We start from the raw sequence: 21,756 nt of genomic DNA, 5'->3' as shown, positions 1-21,756 counted from the left end.
ACCCAATTTCAGAGCCAGGTTGCCTGTCAACACAAGTAGTCTCTGCTGGAAGTTGGTGTCCAAAAGCAGTGAGAGAACTAATCTGCACATTGCAAGAAAAAAGCAAAGATTTGGTATATATCCTCTTTGGACTAGACTGGGTGTGCAAAAAAGACAGGAGGCGACTGATGCGGGGAGCACCCAGTGGCCTGCATCCTGAAATGCTCTAATTTTAACTAGACTGGGCAGCATGCCTTCTATGAATGTGTAGGTCCATAAGGCTGCTTATCTTCTCTGCCCCTCTGTATTTTGCTCCCCTGCATTTTCCTTTTTCAGAAATGAGCTTTGTAAATTCTTAACGGTTAGGAATGCATAATAACAGGATTTTTCAAAACTGCAGATTTTTCAAAACTGCAGTTGATCATGGCAGTAACTGGAGTAATATCCAACCCCCTTCCCCTTACTGTGTGTGAAGTTAAAAACTGATCTGCCTACACACCGACCAACAAGTTGTGTGTCCTTTTAATTAGGAGCAAATGTCGGGACAAAATGTTTGCATTTCCAGAAATTCAAATCCACTTGAGTTCATTATTGCGAGCCACCCAGAGGTGCTGTGGCTCAACTGGGTGGCATACAAATGTTTTAAATAAATAATACACCTCGGTCTCTTGCAATCATTCATACACACAGAGAGCCTCTGATGTTGAAAGTAAAGTGGCTGTTTACAAGATGTAACATTCTTATATAAACATGCTGTGAATACAGGGCAGGACTCCAGCCCATTTAAAGCCTTTTTACTGTTCTTTCCAGTATGGGAAACTTAAGCACTGTGTAATTATCCAGTTGAAATCAACGAGGCTTCAAGTGCTTAACTTCTATCCAAGTATATGCATAAAGTTTATTTATGGTCATGTTTTGTGGAAGTGTTGATGTGTTGGTGCTCAGTGCGACTCAGGCACTGCTCTGAAGTGCTAATGTTACTATTGAAGGGATTGAAAAGAAAGCAAAGGATGCTGAGGAACTGCATATTTCCCTTGGGGATGGCAGTTGTTTTATTTCGTCTGTCTTGTGTCCCATGTGAAGGGCTTTTTTTGGACACAAATACTTTATTTTGTGTTGCAAATTTTTATTTATAAGCCACCCAGAGAACCATTGGGTTATGGGGTGGCAGAGAAGTAGAACTGAATGAATGGATGAAAATACAGGTTCCAATCTTGATGACTGTGAGTCTTTAACGCAACTGTTAATGTGCATGTGGAAGTGGCAGTGCTTGCCGGAGGATGCTGACTGTTCATTGCCTAGCATATCTACAGGGGAACAGGTTGGGGAAGGCTATGGCAATGAATTTTTATTTATTTATTTAGTAAACTTCTATGCCGCCCCATTCGCCGAAGCCTTGGGGCGGCTTACAACAATAAATAAATACATATTAAACATATAAAAACAATATAATTCCACCTGGCGCCGTCGTTATTTGTTTTTCGGCGCCAGGCGAAGACCTTTTTATTTAAGCGGTATTTTAAATGTTAATATTATTGAATTTTATTTGGCCAGGGCGGCTTGTTTTATATTGTATGGTTTATATTATATATTTGTATTTTACTGTATATATTTTAAAATGTTATTTTAATTTTTTGTTGTAAGCCGCCCCGAGGCTTCGGCGAATGGGGCGGCATAAAAATGTTTTAATAAATAAAAATAAATAAATAAAAATAATTGGAGACGTCCTGGCCAAAGATATAAAATCAATAAATAAGCGAACAATTAAAATGACGTTTAAATAAAAAGGTATTGGAGAGGGCCTTTCTTTAATTGCCTGGCTCGTTAAGGCCCCTTTCTTCTTGTTAGCTCAGTGGTGTAGGACCTGCTTTAGCATGGCTCCTTCCTTGCAGCTCCTCCCCAAGCAGGCATCACCCCTCTCCGAACTTCACGCAGATACCGCCTGGGGTCTTTCCCCATGGTTTAGGGCTTCCTGTGTTGCCACGATTTCCCAAGTTGTTGGAACTGATCTCTCCCTCCAGAGGAACCGTATTGGTTCAGAAAACCCAAGTGATGTCTTCCGATTCTTGGTGGAAGAGCGTACACAGTGCTGCCAATCTAGGAAGGTCCGATACACGCAGAGGGTGGACTATCTCATGCAGTTACCTGTGGCGATGGAAGCTGCAACGAACAAAGGTAGGGCAGGCACAGAGATGGCACTCGGTGGTCATAGTATTCAAATAAAATTCTGGGTTAAATTCCTTAGAGTCAGACCTCATATGCCGTGGAACCGCAAAGTAGCACAGAGGATTCAGGGGTCCACATAGTTCATCCATGTTGCAGCTGACTGACTTGAACAGAACCCGCATTCCCCTGAGTGTCTGCATTACAGGGGTAGATGAGTAACAGTATCCCATGGAAGACAGTCTGAAAACCACTGTTGTACTTTAAGACTCTGGCTGCTGGATATGTGTTCCCTTGTTTCTGCAAAATTTAAGAATTCCTCTTTTCCAGTTTGTTTAAATCCAACGGACTCTTAGCAATTTGTGATAAAATCCAGCTTCAAGATAGAATGGAGAGGCAGCTGTAGCCCCTCTTCATCATGTTAATCACCTCCCCTTATTTCCAGTTCATTGTTATTACCAGGGTTAACTCTAAACATGGATTTATAAGCAGCTCCATCCTTAATTTTAATTCCTGCATTTCAAAATAACAAATTAATGCTAAGGTGTGAAGATTGCTTTGGTCATATCAGAAGCTGTTTGAGCCATAGTATGTGCTGAGCTATAATGTGGGGTGTCTGCATTTAAAGGGGCAGCAGTTCTTTGGGTGAGGGTTTTGTTTTGTTTTGGTTGTTCGTTTGCTTATTTTCCAAGTGGTTTGGTTCTTTACGTGAATCTGCTTCTTGAAATATGGTGTTTCTTCATTGTTGCTTCTGCTTCTGGCTAGATGAGTTGATTGCTTACGAGCTGAAGAGGAGAGAAGCAGAACTGGCCAGGAGACCCCCTCCAGAGCTTGTACGTGCCAGGATCCCTTTTAGTGCTTGCCTGCAGGCCTTTTCTGAACCAGAGAATGTGAATGACTTCTGGAGCAGTGCCCTTCAAGCCAAGTCTGCTGGCGTTAAGTGAGTACGTGGGTGAGCAAAGCCACGGCCCTACAGGCTGAGGGAGTAGAGCAGCGCACTGCATTGAATGTGATCTGTCATAGCAGGGGCCAGGTTGGGGCTTGGCCTTCTCAAGGTATTCCTCTGCAGCCTCCTGAGTAGTTTGACAATATAAACAGAAAAGGTCTTATGTTATAAAGCAACTTGTGTACTTTCCAGAAGCTCTTGTTTGTTTGTTTGTTTGTTTCATTTTATACTGCCCAGGCTGTTAACAAAAGTTTTTGTTAACTTGCTGGCCTGTATTGGAAACAGTGCTGGGCTAGAGGGATCCTGCATCTGATCCAAGAGGGACAGTTCTTTGGATCTTTTAAAAGGACTATGGTTATGTTCACTTTTGATCTTGAGTTCCAGCAGCTGAGCTTCATTCACGTAAGATTGCTTTTTCTCTAGAACCTCTCGCTTTGCTTCGTTTCCTGAGTACCTTGTAATGCAGATAAAGAAGTTCACGTTTGGCCTTGACTGGATACCCAAAAAACTTGGTATGTAGCGTGAATATGCTCTTCCGTGTTGAATTGCTTGGGGTCCTTTTGTAAGCTTATTTATGTGGGGATGTACTCCAATAATTTTTTTTAGGTGGGTAGGGGTTAGTTGAAAAGAATCTTGATCCTCAGACAGCCAGGGAACTTCCCCTTCCTTTTGGAGGAAGAGAATGGCAAATCAGATGTGACCTAGAAAATTAGGGATTCGGGAGTGTTAGTAATCAACCTATTTTTAATTCTGGTTTACTTGCCCCTTTCCCTTAGAGAACCATGGGAATTGTAGCATTGTGAAGGGGTGGGATCACATTCTCTGAATTCTCCCTGTTCCCTTTACATTTCTCATGATTCCTTGGTTGGGGGCCATAACAGTAAAATGTGTATGAAACTGGTAGGTGTTTCTTAACCTTGCTGTTGCATTTGGGTTTATTTTTCAGGGGATTTTATGGTGAGTATTTTCTTACTCCTTCTTCCCCTCGATTTTTAAGGGAAGTACCAAAAACTCTGTTTTCACTGGCATCCTAGTAAAGGAATTTTGTTTGTCATTGGCATTAGGGAGGAAACTGACCCTGTTGGCCTCTGTGTAATGATAGTCAAGCAATTTGATGTGTTCATCTAGGATAATGCTGAGCATCAGCAGCAATATAAGTGAAGGGTTTGCTCATCAGTGATAAAAGCTGGTGACTCAAGATGCCATGCCAACCAATTTTCCATTATTGCTGACAAGCCCTAGATTTCCCATTCCTCTGAGGAGTTTTTATCATCTCTTTCTCCTCTTGTCATTATGGACTTGTCCTGCCATAAATCCACCCCCTCCCACTTGAAATCTCTTCATTTCTCCATAACTCAGACTACATGTGAATATCTTGCTGCCCTACAGCCAGCTGGGAGTGGTCCTTGCTGGAAACCGCTGCTCGTTGCCATAGATGTAAAATTAAGAAAGCACAAACTGGGTATTCTTTATTTAAATAAACTATGCTGATGGCAGCATGTGAAGATTGCTTTGGTCATATGAGAAGCTGTTTGAGCCATAGTATGTGCTGGGCTATAATGAGGGGTGCCTGCATTTAAAGGGGGTTGGAGCCAGGCATTCAGTGCACCCGATTCCCCTTTTGCCATGGGCACCCGTGCTTCTCTGTGCATTGCCCAAGGTTTTGGGGACAAATTGTAGGGTATGCGCTCCATTGATTTGTAGTAAAGCCACGCCTGTTAGGCCTTGCTGTCATTCCGCATGAAGGGGCACACCCTCTTCGAAAAACCAGAAACTCCAGTGCACCCATATGTTGTGGGGAAGAGTGTTAGAGTTGTGCAAGCTGCCTTTCAGGAAGGTTTGCACACTACTGCTCTTCTTCTCATGGAGAATCCCAGCATCCCCTGAGACAAAAGCTAGAAAGGGCATTTCCCAAACTTCTTTTGTTTAGCAGTAAAGCACAGGCTGTGGGCAACGGTTTATGGAAGCATCCTTTAATGTACCTGTAATGTGGGGCAGACCTCTTCCAGATGCTTCAACCTAGAACTCCCATCAGCCCTGACTAGCATAGCCAAGAGTGATGGGAATGCTAGGCCAAAACATTTGGCAGGCCAGAAATGGCCCTCCTCTGCTGTAATGCATTTGCTATGTTTCAGTAGGTTTATTTTCCCTGCTGTGCTTGCAGATGTTTCCATAGACATGCCAGATCTTCTAGACATCAGTCACCTCCGTGCTACAGGCCTTCAACCAGGAGAGGAGGAGCTTCCAGACATCTCTCCACCCATTATCATTCCTGATGACCCCAAAGGTATTGCCTGCTACCACGAGGATCTCTACCTCCCCGCCATTCTCCACCACAACTGTTAGTTGATCTTCCTTTTTTCCTTTCTCACTGTTGCTCTGTGCTCATTGGCATGGAGCATCTTCTTGGATGATCAGCTTCCACATATCCATGGCATGTCCTTTGCACAGAAACCATTGCACAAGGGGTTTGTTGGTCCATAACAGAGTTGGCCTGGAGCGGGAGCTAGACCTGATTCTCTGGTATCCACAGATAGATTCATTTGCCAAGCTTGCTTTGTGGGGTGTTTGGCATGTTCTGTGGGCCACTGGGGCAGGGGTGGTAACTGAACTCTGCCGAGGCAGCCTGGCAGTAAGAGAAGGAGCTGGCGAGAGGGAAGGGGAGCCGTGGGTCAGGAAGACTGCTTCCACAGGGACAGTGTAGTAGCCCTGCTGTGCCACAAAGAGGAATCGTCAGGACTGAGATGTGACCTGATTCAGAGGGGATACATGTGTGGGGCATCTAGCTCCCCAGGAGACCAGCTGCAATGGGGGTAGAGTGGCAAAAGGGCAGAGAAAGGTAGACTGTGCGTAATGCAAGCTGGGCAGTTTAGCCAAAAACAAAGGACTCTACCTCCAGATCTCAAGGAAGCAGGCGCCTCTAAAGTGTGAGGAAGACCCAGACCTATAGCCGTAATAGGACCCAGTGTTCCCACCCCATGCAGAACTGGCCAGCTTCCCCTCTCATGCCATTCCAGGGCTCACTTCACCTTCCCTCACTTTGCTTTCTTAACTTCCAGATGGCATGATGAACCATTTCATGGAGCGTATGTATCTTTTTTCATTTTATTGGTACCATGTATGATTTTTTAAAAATGGCTGCTGTAGAGGCATAATTTATTGCTATCCAGGGTGGTGCCATGTCTGCAGAGAGATGCATGGAAGCTCTTCTTTGGGGGCTTTAATTGTATTGTGGTTTTATATGTCCTCCAACATACCATTGCATTGTGTGTATTTGATTATATGAAGGACTTGTAATGGTATGGAGAGGTATCAGAGATCGCTCTTCAGCACTGAAATAATTTCCTTTCCCACAGTTGTTTTGAAAACTGTTAATGCTTATTTTCTTTGGCATCTTTCTTTATTTCAACAGTGGGCAATATATTAGATTAATTGGCATGAGAGGAGCAAAAAAGAGACTAGTACTTTGTTTCTGATTGTCACCAGCCAAATAGTCCTGGAGTGCCTACAAACAGGGCATGGTGGTGACAGCCCTCTTCACCGTTTCCTTCCCAGGAGCTAGTTTTCTGAGGCATAATGCCTCGGAATGTAGGGGATCTGATTAGCCATTTTGGCCTAAAAGCCATTGGCAGACCTGTTATCTGTGCACTGGTCTCTTCTGACCTCTGGTCTGTCATGTCAGATGAGAATAGAAAGAACTGACTCAGGTAGTTTGGAATAGTTCTGCTTTGCCTTTTTTTTAAACAAGTCCTGGGATCAAATCAGTTTGGAATGCACACCTTTGTAGTAGCAAGGGTAATTGCTATCAATGTTAGGCTGTTGTTGCATATGAAATTCTGTTGTGTGAGGGAGGGGCTTCCATCTTTGTAGATACAGAGCATTAAAGGCAGCTCATCTAAAAAAATAACTGCACTGGAACAGAGTCTCTCTCGTCCAGAGTCTGTTCACACAGTGGCCAGCCAGCTGCCCACAGGAACCCGTAAACGAGACGTGGGAGCAGTGTCTGGTCTACATAGACATACTGCTGTGCTCGTGACCACATGCCAGTCTTCATTCTGTATTCTGTTTGCCAGTTTGTCCAAAACCGTTATGCATTTCATTGCTAAAGGATGATGCCCAGGGAGTGGGACTTCTTGTACTTGAGGGCTGTACTGAAAGCTCTCAACTGAAAGCTCTCATCATTTTGCCCTTTGTTTCATTTTGTAAAACACAAGATAATCCTTTTCCCTAGACTTACAATGTAAAAGTCATGACACAAAAGAAAAAGGGAAGGAGGGAGGAGGAACATCTTGCTTGGCTCACACATTCAAGGCTTGCTTCATGCTCATAAGGACTAGAAACTTTTAAAAAGCTGAGGTTCTTTGAATGCTGTGCCTATGACAGATTCTGTCCAGAAACATAATTGCAGACTTAAGTGGGTTATGAGTAATACTGTTTGCAAGCTTGTCTGACCTTGAATATCTAAAGACTGGGGCTGTTGCCACTAGCTCCCCTTTTTGCTAATCCTGAGTGATAGATTCTTTGCTAGCCTCCTGTCAGTTGTGTAAACACCCCTTCAAATCTAGAAAAACACTGTAGCTACTTTTACCATCTTTTTGTCTTGCATGGGGAGTGGCAGAGGACTTAGCTCAGAACAACTAGAAGCTAACAACTGTTGTCAAGCCTGCCTTTCAGTGATGTGGGACCAGAATTTTCTGAATAATGTTTGTTAAACACTTTGGTATTCTTCAGACCAACACTGGCACTAACTAAATGCTAAACCTTTGTAAGAATCTGCACAGATCTTCCTTTTAATGTTAAAATCCAGTTTTTCCACTGTTTTTAGCCAGTGCAAAATTGAATGTCAGTTCAATATACAGAGTGCTGTTTTGTGCAGTGGTCAAAGGAAAGAATACAGAATTATCAAGTGCACAGTCTCTCTCTCTTGAAATTAGACCTTGTTCTAATTTGAGTCTCTAATAGATGCTGCCTCCAGACCTTTTACAATAATCTGTACTAGCATTATGCAGATTCTCAGTTCCATGTAAATTGCACAGAGAAGACAGAAATGGCCTTGCCCCTTGATGGAGGATAAGCTTTTACAGCTTTCACATTTGGAATATCCTCTCTTAGCACCAGACATTGATGAATCCTCCGTGATGCAGCTAGCCGAGATGGGTTTTCCACTGGAAGCGTGCCGAAAAGCTGTCTACTATACTGGCAACATGGGTGCCGAGGTGGCTTTCAACTGGATCATTGCGCACATGGAAGAACCAGGTCTGTAATTCCAGTGGATGTGCGTGCAACAAGGAACTTACTGCTCGCTAGAGCAGTTCTGTGCTTCTCATGCTTCTGCTTAATTTAGAAACAAGCCTCAGCTTCATCACTTCTTGTGCAACCCAGTCCTAAGTTGGTTTATCAGAGATGTGGAATGTACACAGTAGTGTGCAGTCTTGCAAATCCAGCTATAATGTAAAAGCCCAGCTAGATCAGACCAAAGGCCTCATCTAATCCAGCATCCTGTTTTTCTCAGTGGCTAACCAGATAAACCAAAACAAATCTCTCTTGTTGCTTCTCTCCAACAGTTCCCCCAAATATGTATTAGTTCACATGCTAATTTGTGATTCATTGCTCCCTGAGAGAGAGAGAGAGAGAGAGAGGAAGAGAGAGAGAGAGAGAGAGCGCTCTGCCTTCTAGTTCACAAACTTCTGATCACCTAGACAACATTTCTGTTCACCAGAGATAACTAGACAGATCTCTGTCAACAGGAGGCCCGTAGACTGGTGCAAGTACATTAGTCTGCTACATTCTCCTTCCCATCAGCATTGCTCAAATTTGCCACACTGTGCTTGTTTACATAAAGGGCCACTTCCCACTTTTAATGGTGTGTGCATAGGAGGAACAGTATTTCCTAAAAGGAAGTGCACTGGCTAGAAATGCCAAGCCAATCTGTTTTCGTAGTTTTGAAAATGCCACTTCTGTTCTAGATTTTGCAGAGCCATTAGCCATCCCTGGTTACGGGGGAGCTGCTTTTCCTGGGGCAGGTGGACCAGGTGTTGCTGGGCTGGACAATCAGCCACCAGAAGAGATGGTTGCCATCATTGCCTCTATGGGCTTCCAGCGGAATATAGCTCTTCAGGCACTACGGGCCACGGTGAGTTGTCCAGCAAATTATTTAGGGCCTGATTATGGCACAGATACAGACATTTTCCACCTCCAGACCCTCAGACATGACATTCACAAGCTGGTATAATAAATGCACGTCATTAATCAGTGCAGTGCAGGGCCTTTTGTCAGCAGCAGTAAATTTGATGAAGAAAGACCTTGAGTTAGTTTTGCTGTGGAGAATTAAGTTGATGTTGTGTTCTGCTATAGGTATAGGTCAGGAGAAAATGTTGGTTGGCTACAGAATATTGCTTAACAGGGATCTCTTGGGAGTCAAGGAAATGTCTTTAAAAATGGAGAAGGTGGCTGTTTTTGGAGAAAAGAACATTTCGGGCATAGGAAAAAAGGAAAGTATGTGTGTAAAGGGGAACAATGTGGTGAAGAATGGGGAGGCAGGCATAGAAAATGGAAAACCAAATACAGGCAAAACGGTGCCTCGATTTACCCCTCAAATAATATTTCTTAGTTTGCAGTTTCAAACTAGATTTGCAGAATTATGGTCTGCAATCTTGCTAAGATGGTTCCTTAGGGAATAGCAAAGGGTGCAGTTTGCATTTTCAGGTCTTGGAGGAAGAGAAAAGGCACTTGCAGGGAGCGCTGTCTGTCATGCATAGTGGGAGGTTTGCAGTGGAGCTGGAGGGAAATTCTCCAGCCCAGAAGGAGGGAAACTTCATTGAACCTCTTCCCATCCCCATCTGACACAAAGCCTTGAATGTTTGCTGTGAGGGGGCATCTAGGCAGTTGGGTACATCTCTGATCCAGATGGCGTGCTGGCTTAGCCTCTTGTGTCTCACGCTTGACCCTCTGTGGCAGGTAGGCAGAACTGCAGAAGACAAATCCATGCCTGCTGGCTGCTGATCTTGCCCCCTGGGCTTCTTAAATGGAACTCAGACCTTAGCCGGAGCAGTTAATCTCTTCTGACCTGCAGAGGGTAAACTGGGCACCAACACGCTGGTAGACAAGCATTTTTCAGGGAGGCTCATCTGTGGCTACAGCTGTTCTCGCTAAGGCTGAACATGACTGAACTAGCAGGCAGGTTGATGGGATGAGCTATCCTCAGTTCGAGGTGTCAGGGAAGGAAATTCAGAAGCTTGCAGTCTGAGAAATTTTGGACTGAACGGGAGGCTTATAGATGCTAACACTCAAGTAATTTGGGCCTGGAACACACATGAAAATATCTGCCTCATTGGGTGCAGATGAGGGCTGGAGAGGGTGTGGCAGTTCAGCTTGGATGGAGTGGAATAATTGGGCCTGTTTCAGAGTGAACCGAGGCCCAGGTCTGGCACTGAAGCAGCTGCATTGCCCATGATGGATGGGCTCCATTGGAAGGAGGACAGGCAGAGAGTGATCCAATTCATTGATCTCTCCATGCCTCTTGATACTGCCAGCTGTGGTGTTTTGCTGAAACAGCTCTGTGGGATGGAAGGAGGAAGCAGAGTAATTACTGTGGTTGCGAAAATAGCAGTGTGGGGCAGGGTCTGCTCAGCTCCATGATACATATGCTGTGCAGTCAAGCAAGGTTCTGTCTTCTCCACGCCTCTGTGGAGCTGCTGCATGAGGGCATATGGGGGTTGGCAGCAGTACTGTGGGAGAGGTTAATTAATAAAATTGGAATTAAATTCCTGGTGGCAGCATTACATACCCAGAGAAAGAGCTTAAAGTCACACCATGTCCAAACAAAATATCGGCGCATATTCGTAACACTCCCTCCCCATTGACACAAACCGGTGTTGCTGCTGCTCTTCTTTCCATACCAGAATAAAAATCTATTTGCCCAAGCACTTAAAAGTGTGGTGTTGACTTGCTTTTAGGATGCTCTGCTTTTTACACCTCTGATTTCTTCTCATTGTTAGGCTGTTTTATGTTTTCATGGTGGCCTTTATGTCTCTTGTATGGCAGTCTGATATCTTAGAATGAAGAGTAGGTTAAAAAAGAAAATCTGAAATAACAAATAAATGATAAGTGGATGAAGTGGGCTGTTGCTTCCAAATGCTAATGCAAAAGTCCTTTAGTTTGCATTCATGGTGTCCCAGTGCCTCTCTGTCCTTTTGATCCACAAGTGACTGAGTGCCCATTCTTATGTTGTCCATGGCAGCATAGCAAAATATGGAACACCTGCCCTCCAGACAGGTAAGCGTGCATGGTGGTACCTGCCCAGGTGAGGGAGTGTATCATTAGCTTGGCGCGTCACTTGTACGTGCTGCCTGAACTGTGTGGGCAGCTGTTGAATATGTTCCTGGCAAAGGCCTGCAAGCAGACACGGGACGCTTGCAACCACGTTGCTGCAATGCAGTACAGATGCCCTGTTGCCGTTTGCCGTTGTCTGAAATATTTTCCACCGTGGCTTATCTGAGCATCAGACTTCCATCTCTGCTATGGTGGAAATATCTGCATCAGCAGCAGAAGCTAGACCATCAAATCATGTTTCCCTGCATTGTTTTTACTCTTTCTGCTCATTAAAAGATGTGCAAACCATGATAGTGGCAGAGATGCTGGATGCTCTTAGCTGTTTTATTTTTGTATACTACTTTGTCTTACAGAATAATAACTTGGAACATGCATTGGATTGGATCTTCAGCCACCCAGAGGCAGAGGAGGAGAATGAAACTCTTACAGATGCCATGGACATAGAAAACCACATGAACGCCAACATCCTCGAAGAATCTGATCCAGAAGGGCCCAGGATCAAAGATGGATCTGGACGTATGTTTTTGCTGGATTCTCTGCATAAGTTGCTGTGTATATCTTACTCATTTCCCCCAGTATATTTGCTATGTTTATGAATTGTTTCTTGACTTGCAGTGGAAGTGACATGCAGCTATGTATAAAATGTTCAGTTACCAAAGAATTTTAAAACAATTGCTGGCAAAGTAAATTCAGTAAAACTGCAAACAAAAAAGAACATGGCTACAAACTGATAGCCATGTGGTGGGCCTCCCTCGTGTGAGGGTATTCTGAACTTATGGCATCGCCACAAAAAAGCTGTCCTCCTTGCACTCAGTTTTTATATCTTGCAGACCAAACTCTATGGAGAGTTGCATATGATATGTTTTAACTGTCAGAGAAGGTTATTAGTCCCATCTTGAATAAGAGTAGGCAACTATTGCAGGCAGCCATATTGTTGTTGATGTTAGTCGCGAAGTCATGTTCGACCCATCGCGACCCCATGGACAACATTCCTTCAGGCCTTCCTGTCCTCCACCTCCCCCGGAGTCCACCTAAGCCCACGCCGACTGCTTCTGTGACTCCATCTGGCCACCTCATCCTCTGCCATCCCCTTCTTCTTTTGCCATCTATTGTTCTCAGCATTAGGCTCTTCTTCAGGGAGTCCTTCCTTCTGATTAGGTGGCCAAAGTATTTGAGTTTCATCTTCACTATCTGGCCTTCTAAAGAGCAGTCAGGGTTGATCTCTAGAACTGATTGGTTTGATCGCCTTGCGGTCCAAGGGACTCGCAGGAGTCTCCCTCAGCACCACAATTCAAAGGCCTCAATCCTTCAGCACTCAGCCTTCCTTATGGTCCAGCTTTCACAGCCATACATTGCAACTGGGAAAACCATAGCCTCAACTATACACACTTTTGTTGGCAGGGTGATGTCTCTGTTTTTTAGTATGTTGTCCAGATTTGCCGTAGCTTTCCTCCCCAGGATCCCCAGGATCGTCTGCGGTGATCTTGGAGCCCAGGAAAATAAAATAGATAAGTCTCTTGTCTGTTCCAAAAGGGCTCTTCTTATGACCAGCTAAAAAACCATAGACCAGTGCATTTGCTTTTGAATACTAGAGAACTCTTCTGTACTCTTGACACTAAAGGAAAAGGGTAGGAGAGCAAAGGCTGGTGGAAGACATAATAATGCTCCATCTGTAGTATCTCCATGTCTTAAGAGAGTGATTCAACATGTTCTTTGAAAAATGGCTTATGTTAGAGCTAGTACTGCAATGGCCTCTCTTCCCCTGAAAATCTAAAAGTTAATTAAAAAAAGAGAAACCTGCATCATGTGTCCCTTGTGTAGTTATCCAAATAGATTCTGGCATTTAGATTTTCAGAGAGAAGGTGGCCTTCGCTTCTCAGTCCCTCCTGTGCCTTCTTGCAACTGGAAAACTGGCACAGCAGGGCTGTATAAGAAGAGGTATAACAAATGGATTTTGACCAGCACAAATGTCTGGATACACATGCTCAGGTGCAACTCTGCATTAGGGAAAATGCAAAAGAGAGAAGAGCAGTCATGACTGATTTCAGGATTCTGCAGACAGTGCCAGAAGTTGTCACTTGAGCAGGACATGGTTTGCCCCAGAGCAATCTAGAAAAGTATTACTCTGTGTTGGTGCCTTAAAGGACCTCATGGGGGAAGCTGTTGTTTTGCCCCTTTTCAGACATTAGGATAGTTATATAGGATTAGGATTAGGACTGGGTGCAGCACCCAGTGGAATGAGTACTTGAAGGTAAACTTTTGTGCACATTACAGAAGTAATGCATAGCAAAGCAGATTTTACCTGAGATTCTAGAGAGCCTGCAAGAGGACCAGGTGGGACATTGTTCTGACTAGACACAAAGCAGCTGCAGATACAGGTGCCTATGAGAGCAAGCATTTCTCGATTCTGCCTGGGTACATTGAGGATTTGCCTTCATTTTCATGTTTGCTGTGATACTCACCACTGCAGTTTTTACCCTGAGGTCATTAGGAACGTTCCCTATGATCTTTGTAGGAACACTCTAAGACTAACCACAGGATGGTGCTCTTAGGCAGCAATTAAGATTGCTGAATGGTGGAATATATAACAGAGACCTCTTGGGTAACATACATCTTTTTTTTTCACAAGGCTTTTAAGGAACTGTGTGGATAAGCAGAATATAGAAGTGTATTTGGAGAATCTCCTGCCAGCAGTTCAGTAAAAACTAAGTGTCCTGAGCACTGTGACAAATGTGGCCTTCATATGTAGCATCAAAACACTTCATGTTATTACTTCAGGGCAAACACTTCATAGCATCAAAGCTAGTAGAACATTTGTGACAAGTGCACATGTATGTATTTCACGATGTGCTTGCAGGTTGTATAGCTGTCAGGAAGCCATGCTGAGTTGCAGCTTCTGGGGGTGGGGGGTGAGTCTGATGAAAAATGTGTGGCACTATCGCATGTGACGATGTAGAAGCAAATTTTGTGCCATTTTACAAACGTCTGTTTTATTCCTGAATCTAGTTTTTTTTGGTTGGGGGGAGCAAAACTGATATACATCTAAAATCTATATCACTCTGAACTCCTTGGAGAAAGGACAGGTTGGAAATATGACACATGAATAATCAGTATAAGGTATAAGGCAAATCTGACTTCTAGATTTGGCTTAGTAAAGACAATTCTTACAACCTTCCTTATTATCTCTGGCATCTCCTTGCACAGGATATGAACTCTTTGGGTTCATCAGTCACATGGGAACATCTACAATGAGTGGCCATTATGTTTGTCATCTCAAAAAGGAGGGAAGGTGAGTGACATTAATGTTTGTTCTGTTTTACATGATGCACATGGGTTGGCCAGAGTTCGTGAGTCTTAGTCCAAACCGCATTCCTTGGAACGAGGTTCATTTAAAATGAGCGGGACTGGCAACAAGGACCGCGTTTTTAATGGTCAGGAGCCACCTTCTGTCACGGTCTTTTCTTCCCTTCATGCTCCTGCCTTTTGCGCTCGGCTGTTTCCACTGTGCCGTGCTCCTTTCTACAAGGCAGTTCTGTTCATGTTCACTGGAGTTCATGCTGGCCTTTGGCCAGAAGCAGCCCGCACATCTCAACAGGATGTGGTGCAACATGTGCGAGCAGGTCTCCAGATTCAGCCCCTCCACTCCTCCGAAAATGCAGATGAAGGACAGAAAACCTTAGGATTTCAGCATGGGGCATTGAGATCCAATTGTAAAATGACTGCAGTGTCAGTATCAAGATGAAGCCGTCTGTTCCGTTGCTACCCATGAGAACTGGGAGCTCTATGTGGGGATGGCACAGCTGGTCTGTTCTCACAATGGCACCTTTGCGTAAGCAGAGCTAAACAGTAAGCCAGGAGCTACCCGCAAGTATCCCCAGAGCATTCTCGCTGATGCAAGTGAGAATTGCTAATTGTCCTGGCAGAAAACAGGATGCTAAGAATAGGATTCTGACCAGGAGCAACCTTTTGAAGTACCCCTTAGGATTGGGCATTGGGTCAAGATTTGTGGGGCTCACTGTCTCTTTCTTCCTTTTCTCTCTGTCTCTTCAGGTGGGTAATCTACAATGACCTTAAAGTCTGTGCCTCCGAGCGACCACCCAGGGAGTTGGGGTATATTTACTTTTACCACAGGATACCAAGTTAGGCCTCAGCTATGTTCTTTGGCCTTAAGAAGCCATAAGCCTTTTTATTCTGCCAAAAAAATTGTTTCAAATGAGCAAAGCCTTTGGACTGCCAAAAAAAGCAAAGCAAAAAGGAAGAGATTTGGGTACCATTTATAGCTTAAATCAGGATTGGTCATTTGATGCCTTCTTAAACTTTAGTGGAGAGATTTTCTGTTAGATCACAGTGCATCGTAGGATTTCAAAATTTATACACATTTTGTGGAGACCGTAAGACTGTTCTGATTACTGGTGGAATTTACAACAAGTACTTGGAGAACAGAAGGCTGCTCCCAAACCCACTTCATACGTACCTTGCAGCTTGAAAGCCCCTGAATGAATCTTCTGGAATTGGGGATGGTAGCCAGCCACTGCCCTTGGCTGGGGAGTTCACTGCAATAGAAGTGATTAAAGTTTTGGTGAAGGATCTTTTTGCTGTCATGAAAAGTTGCTTAGCTGTGAGCTCTGTATCTCTACGGTTAGAAAAAAAAATGAATAGATCTACACAAAAAAGAATGTAATAGCCCAAGGTATTTTGTGAATGTCAGTGCTTGAAATTAAGGTTAATTACTCAAGCTAAGGGAGCTTGTAGTGTTGCCAAATAGAAGACCTGGATATTCTTTTTTTCAATTGGTGCTTCGATTGGTTTGAAAACATATCTTGTATTTCTATGCCTTGATCCAGCAGTTGCTGATGGTTCACTTCATATAAGAAAGTGCTTCTTTCGTTCATTTCAGTGGATCTGTATACACACCTGTATGTGTGCGTACATCTGCACCTCTCATCACACGATCAGTGTTCTTATGTGCAAGAGCTTTGGGTGGGCATTAGAGCTCACAGGGGGCTGCCAGTCAGTAGCTTTTCCAATGGGACAGCCATTTCGGCCATATGTTTCCTGAACTGAATTTACACCTGTTTGTTTTTTCAGTTGTATGCCACTCAAGAGTGCCTGTTGAACACTTCTCACAAATTTTTAAAAGGGGGGCAATGGCCCTTTAAGTAGAAACTTAAAAAATCCATTGACAGTGACAGTCCTGGAGTAAATGACTTTCTGGCAATCAAGAATGCACTGCCCTGCTTTCTAGCAGAGGCTGTTACATTTTTAAAAAACTTTTCTTGAGTAGAGGATATAGCTTGGTAAAAATGCTGATGGACTGATCTTTCTATTTTATTTCTAAAATCATATTGACCTGTAAGTATTTGCAAAGGAGCTGGTCATCTGATATTCCATTCCCAGGCCACTCTTTCCAAAAGACCTCTTCCTTTTTTTACTTCTTCCCACTGTCTTTCTGAACTTATTAACATCTTAGGAGGGGTTTCAGTCTTGTTCTGCATTATTATGTGAATTCAAGGCCCTGAAAATTTTTTCTCCTGCTTTTCTTGCCATTGTTAAATCACTTGATAGAGACTTACAAAAGTTAATATGGGGATGTCTAATTAACTTGATGGAGCCAATTCAACTGCTAGCATTAGCAGTTAGCAAGCAAGCCTGAATAAAGTTTAGATGTTCCATTCCCAGGCCACTCTTTCCAAAAGACCCTTCCAGTTTTTACTTTCTCCGACTGTCTTTCTGAACTTCTGGCAAGCTCCATTTGCCAGAAGTTCAGGAGCCATTATAAAGTGGGTGCATGTGTGTGCATGAGAGAGCGCAAGAGAGAGAGAGAGAGCGCGCGCGCGAGAGAGAGATGTAGGCAGCTCCTGCACAGATCGGTCTGAGTTGTTACTATTTTTACTTGAAGTTCGTATCGCTGGAGACAAACAAGCTGCAACTTAAGGCCTTGTGTATCAAGTCAGATTCCTGAAATCAGGTGGCCAGAAAAGACAAAATAATGCATTCCAGTACAAAAGTACTGTCAGTGGTGAATCTGTAGCCTTTACCTTAGGAGCAGTTTCTGTCCAAGCCTCCACTCTGACACATGCGCTCACACACACTGTGGCTTCACCGAAGCACTGCTGCTGCATATTAAAACGCTGATCTGTTTCACAGCCTTGTCTGGGTCTTTCTTCAATTACAGCTTCCCAATCATTATGCACACAATCAAAATCTTCTGGCTTCTCCTCCACTCCTCTGCTTTGCACGCACGACTTGCAGGAAAGTTCATCTGACAGTTTAAATAGAACCTGGGTTTGTCTTACCGTGTTCTTAGTTAATTTCATTTAACTAAGATCTGTTTTGCCTTGGAAACTGAAGCAAAATGGCCTTTTGACCTAAAAGGCTATTTCAAAGGAGGTGAGATCTGATTGGCTGCCTTCCTGTATTTAGATTAAAATAGTGAGATCTCAGCAAACTAAGATAGGATGCTGCTATCTAAAACGGCTGTGTGAATGAGAGAAAGAAGGGTGATGGGTCATTTGTCAGACATGTACTCATTGCATTGACTTCTGCATTTGTTTTAGAGCAAATTGCGGCGCCATTTTGCCTAAGTGGTGTTTGGGATTTAGTACCATAAAGAATGCAGGGTAGGAAGCAGAATACAGCAGCATTCAGTGACTCTTGATGCTGCTTGTTCAAGCACATTTCCTCCAAATCCCAAACTTCACCACAGTATGATTAATGTGTATCTTCCTGTTCTGAATATGGGGTGGAATGAACTTGCCATGGTAAGGCCTACAATCTGGTTGAAGACAAACCTTGGACCCAATCCATTAGGAATGTGTTCTGAATAAAAGCCCCGTGGAAATGAAATGGGGTGTTTACAAGAGTACAGGTTACTCCCGTGATCAACTCCCCCTTCATTGGAACACTGTTCAGAGGGGTATTGATGGATCATTCCATTTTTTAAGGACAGAATGGTACACTCAAGGCCTGTGAACTTGACTTGAGCCCCATTTTGCCTGTTATTATTTGAATCATGATCTTGCTGTATCATAAATAAAGCTGACAGAAGGTTAGTGGTTTTGAGGATGAAGGCAAGACTTCCCTTTAAGATGCCTTCCCTCCCCACCTGAACTGGCATAGTGCGTGGGGAGCAGCAGCTGCTGCTCAGGTATGGGCAAGATATTCATGCTTACCATGAGGGCACCGCCCTTATACACATCTGAGGTGACAGCTTAGGGCAACCATCCTCAACCTGGTGCCTTCCAGATGTGTCTAACTGGGGATGATGAGAGTTGTGGTCCAACATACCTTCCTTGTGAAGACTTTGAGTGACTTTAGACTGAGTTTAAACACTTGGGAATGTTCTTTCCCTCTGGATTATGGAGAATTGGGGTGTTTGTGGGGGGAGTGAGACTGAGCTTTGGATTTCCTTATTATGGGAATTTTGGTAGTCCTTTTCCTCCAGGTGAGGGTCCCTTGTACCCCATTACTCACAGAGGATATTCAGCCTTATCCCACTCTGTACTGCTGGTAATAGTTGGTTTCCAGTGCTTGCCCACTTTTTGGGACTTGGAGCATCATATGTTTAGCTGACATTTTGGAGGAATATATATGCATCTGAAGCATGTATGACTTGGCAGATATGTTCCTTCACCCCCCCCCCACCCCCCAATCTAGACCATCTGTACCAAAGCAAACGGGTCTTTGACTCATGGGTTCCTATGCAATCCAGGCTTAATATTCACTTTGCTGACAAAAAAAAATGGAAATTATTTTACATGTCCAAACTGAGGAGGAAGACCCTCCAAACTTTTGAAAATATTGATGTCCATTTTTTAAAAATCATCCTCCTCCATATGGCTGATGCCAGGTTGGAATGGAAAGTATAGTTAATGTTTGACTAACAGAGGAAGTTTATTGGATATGAAAATTGATATCAATTGCATAAAGTGGAGTTCCTCTTATTTGCCAGCCATATCATAATAATTGGTGATAAACTGAAGCCGAGTAATGATGGTTTGACATTTGGTACACTGAGGGCAATTTGTTGAAGTAATACAAGGAGCAGACCTATGCATAAAATTTACATCTTGGATGGTTATGAACATCTTTTCTGGAGGACCACCCTGTGAGTCAAATCCTTCATTCCTGTTGTATCCTGTTGGGGCTCTCTATATGTAGCTTACTCCAGGAGAACTTTTCCACATTCAGTGCACTGATGAGATTACTAGCTCATGGCATGAGTTTATGAAGATTCAGAAGCTTTAAAATCCTCCCCATGGGAGGAGTCGCATCATATTGTCATACCGACACCACTTCCTAGCAGCAGCACAGGTGAATTGTGGGGCTTGAAAATAGTCCCCCTGCACTTACGCCAGTATCACTGAATGTGATGTGTTTTAAAGCATCTGAATTGGCCTGTTGTGTTAAACACTCTCAAGACAAAAGCATTAGATGCCGATTGCAGTATTCCGAACTGGATCACCAGCTTTAGTTTTCCGCTTTTGTTGCAGTTTTCCTAGTTTATATGAATTGTGGGGCATTAAATGACTATGCAGAATTACAGAACTAGATGTGCCTTTTGATCTCCCCTTCCCTACTTCTCAAACTGGATTGGATCAATATGCAAGGCCTTTCTCACCACTTGAAGTCAGCTACTGTATCTTGGAAGCATTTGACGTTTCGATGAGTTTTGCACTGCTCACTTGAAATACTTTTAATGTTCTGGAGAGGAATTGTCTGCCACATGAAGGGATATGAATGAGGTATTGTTGCAACTGTTTTAAATTAAAAAAAGCTCACATTGATTGGTTCAGAGTGCCTTTTTTGTGGTCACTATTTTCAAATGAATTGACATGCTTGGATCATCTGTAAAACCCTGGCATTATTTGGGAAAGCGGCAAATCTTACCTGCCCCTTTAAAAAAATGAAAATAAATTTGCTTCGGGGACTAAGAAAACTCCATCCTCTCTTTACCCTTAGCAGAAATCGGTCAGATAAATCTCCAGCTAGCAATTAACTTGAAGCCACAGACAAAAGTTTATTTTAAGACATATTTAAAAATTCCACAATTTTATATAAATACAGGAAAATAAATACAATTTCATAAGTGGAAAAAGAATCAAAGGAAGGCATGCTTCCATTACCGTACAAAAATACATTTACTGTGGTGCTCTGCAAATTTTATCAGCCTTATAAATTAAACACACTAAATACCCATACAGTTCCAGGTTAAAAGCATAAGTTACGTTAAAGAGCGGAGCACAAAATTGTCACTTTAAATCTTCAGTAAACTATAGAACTGGGTTTTTTTATATGCAGCTCATAATGCACTAAATATATAAAGGCAAGATTTATTGTTTGGAAACTGACTTTAAATCCCTAATTTGCTTAGAGATTTTCCCAGTCTGGGTTTGCTTTGAGCCTTTGAAAATGAATGTAAACATTCAGATCTGGGCTTCATATTACTTGCACTCTCTTTTATATTCTAAAATTCCAATTTGGTGAAGACATTCTCATACCTGTCTTCATCTTCACAAATTTTGGCACTAACAGAGACTGAGGATGTCAATATTATACCTCAACCATATATTCAAATACTTTATAATTTGGGATTCAGGAGCTTTTGGACAAAGTTTTGATAAAAATCTTGTTCTGAACTCTTTCTCCATTTAGCTATTCCATTGTTCTTACTTTAAAAATATGCTTAATCTTATCACATTTAAGATAGTCTTCTCCAGATGGTTGGGTCTGTAACCTCCACCACTCCCAGCCAGCTTACAGAAACAGCAGACAGCTTCCCATCCTGATCAAAGTGAGACATTCATGTCCTGCTGAATATTGCCTTCATGAGATGCCAAGAGCACCTTGAGGGGTAGATGCAAATGTTTTTGTGTATATGTGTGTGTAGGAGGAGGCCATGAGGGAAGGTTGGTTGAGGCAGGAGCAAGGAACACCCTCCAAATTTGCCCAGTTCCACTCAGTGCAGGAAAACTGCCAAAACTGTTATTCCCATGTTGTATTCTTCCTCCTAAGTGTAAAGGGTTGGTTATGCCTTCTGTGATGTAATATGTTGTGTGTATTTTCCCTGTCCCAGTTTACTGGAGCAGGAAAAACACAGGCTTTGAGTTCATGAGTGAGACAAATCATACATAATGGGGAAAAACTGAAAAGAACCATTCTTTTCAGCAGCATGTAGCAAGTAATTCCATCCTACTAAAGCTAAAATAGTATGTATTAAATGTGCTCTGTGTCCTGTTTCTTTTAATATTTCATTTTGATTGTTAAAAGTGTAAGTTGTGTTGAATACCCACTTCAGGTACAAAAGAGACTAATCAAGTAATCCTGGTGGTTATTGT

The 21,756-nt window shown here is 43.1% G+C and overlaps 1 protein-coding gene across 2 annotated transcripts in view; it reads left to right on the top strand.

Moving 5' to 3' along the window:
• Positions 1–20,205, top strand: part of USP13 (ubiquitin specific peptidase 13) — a 90,769-nt gene extending 70,564 nt beyond the window's left edge. The window contains exons 12-21 of one of the 2 annotated variants that reach the window (XM_044434655.1): positions 2,001–2,154; positions 2,908–3,082; positions 3,512–3,600; positions 5,253–5,375; positions 6,148–6,174; positions 8,201–8,344; positions 9,055–9,221; positions 11,773–11,935; positions 14,624–14,708; positions 15,470–20,205. In XM_044434655.1, coding sequence (XP_044290590.1) covers positions 2,001–2,154; positions 2,908–3,082; positions 3,512–3,600; positions 5,253–5,375; positions 6,148–6,174; positions 8,201–8,344; positions 9,055–9,221; positions 11,773–11,935; positions 14,624–14,708; positions 15,470–15,563 — 1,221 coding nt within the window. In that variant the 3' untranslated portion in view covers positions 15,564–20,205. The remainder of the gene's footprint in view (positions 1–2,000; positions 2,155–2,907; positions 3,083–3,511; positions 3,601–5,252; positions 5,376–6,147; positions 6,175–8,200; positions 8,345–9,054; positions 9,222–11,772; positions 11,936–14,623; positions 14,709–15,469) is intronic. The other variant, XM_044434656.1, reaches the window with a different exon arrangement.
• The last annotated feature ends 1,551 nt before the right edge of the window (positions 20,206–21,756 follow it).

Source organism: Varanus komodoensis, unplaced genomic scaffold (genome assembly GCF_004798865.1).
Source record: "Varanus komodoensis strain SLA01 unplaced genomic scaffold, ASM479886v1 scaffold28, whole genome shotgun sequence".
Taxonomy (NCBI): Eukaryota; Metazoa; Chordata; class Lepidosauria; order Squamata; family Varanidae; genus Varanus; species Varanus komodoensis.
This window is presented reverse-complemented; position numbering and strand designations above follow the sequence as displayed.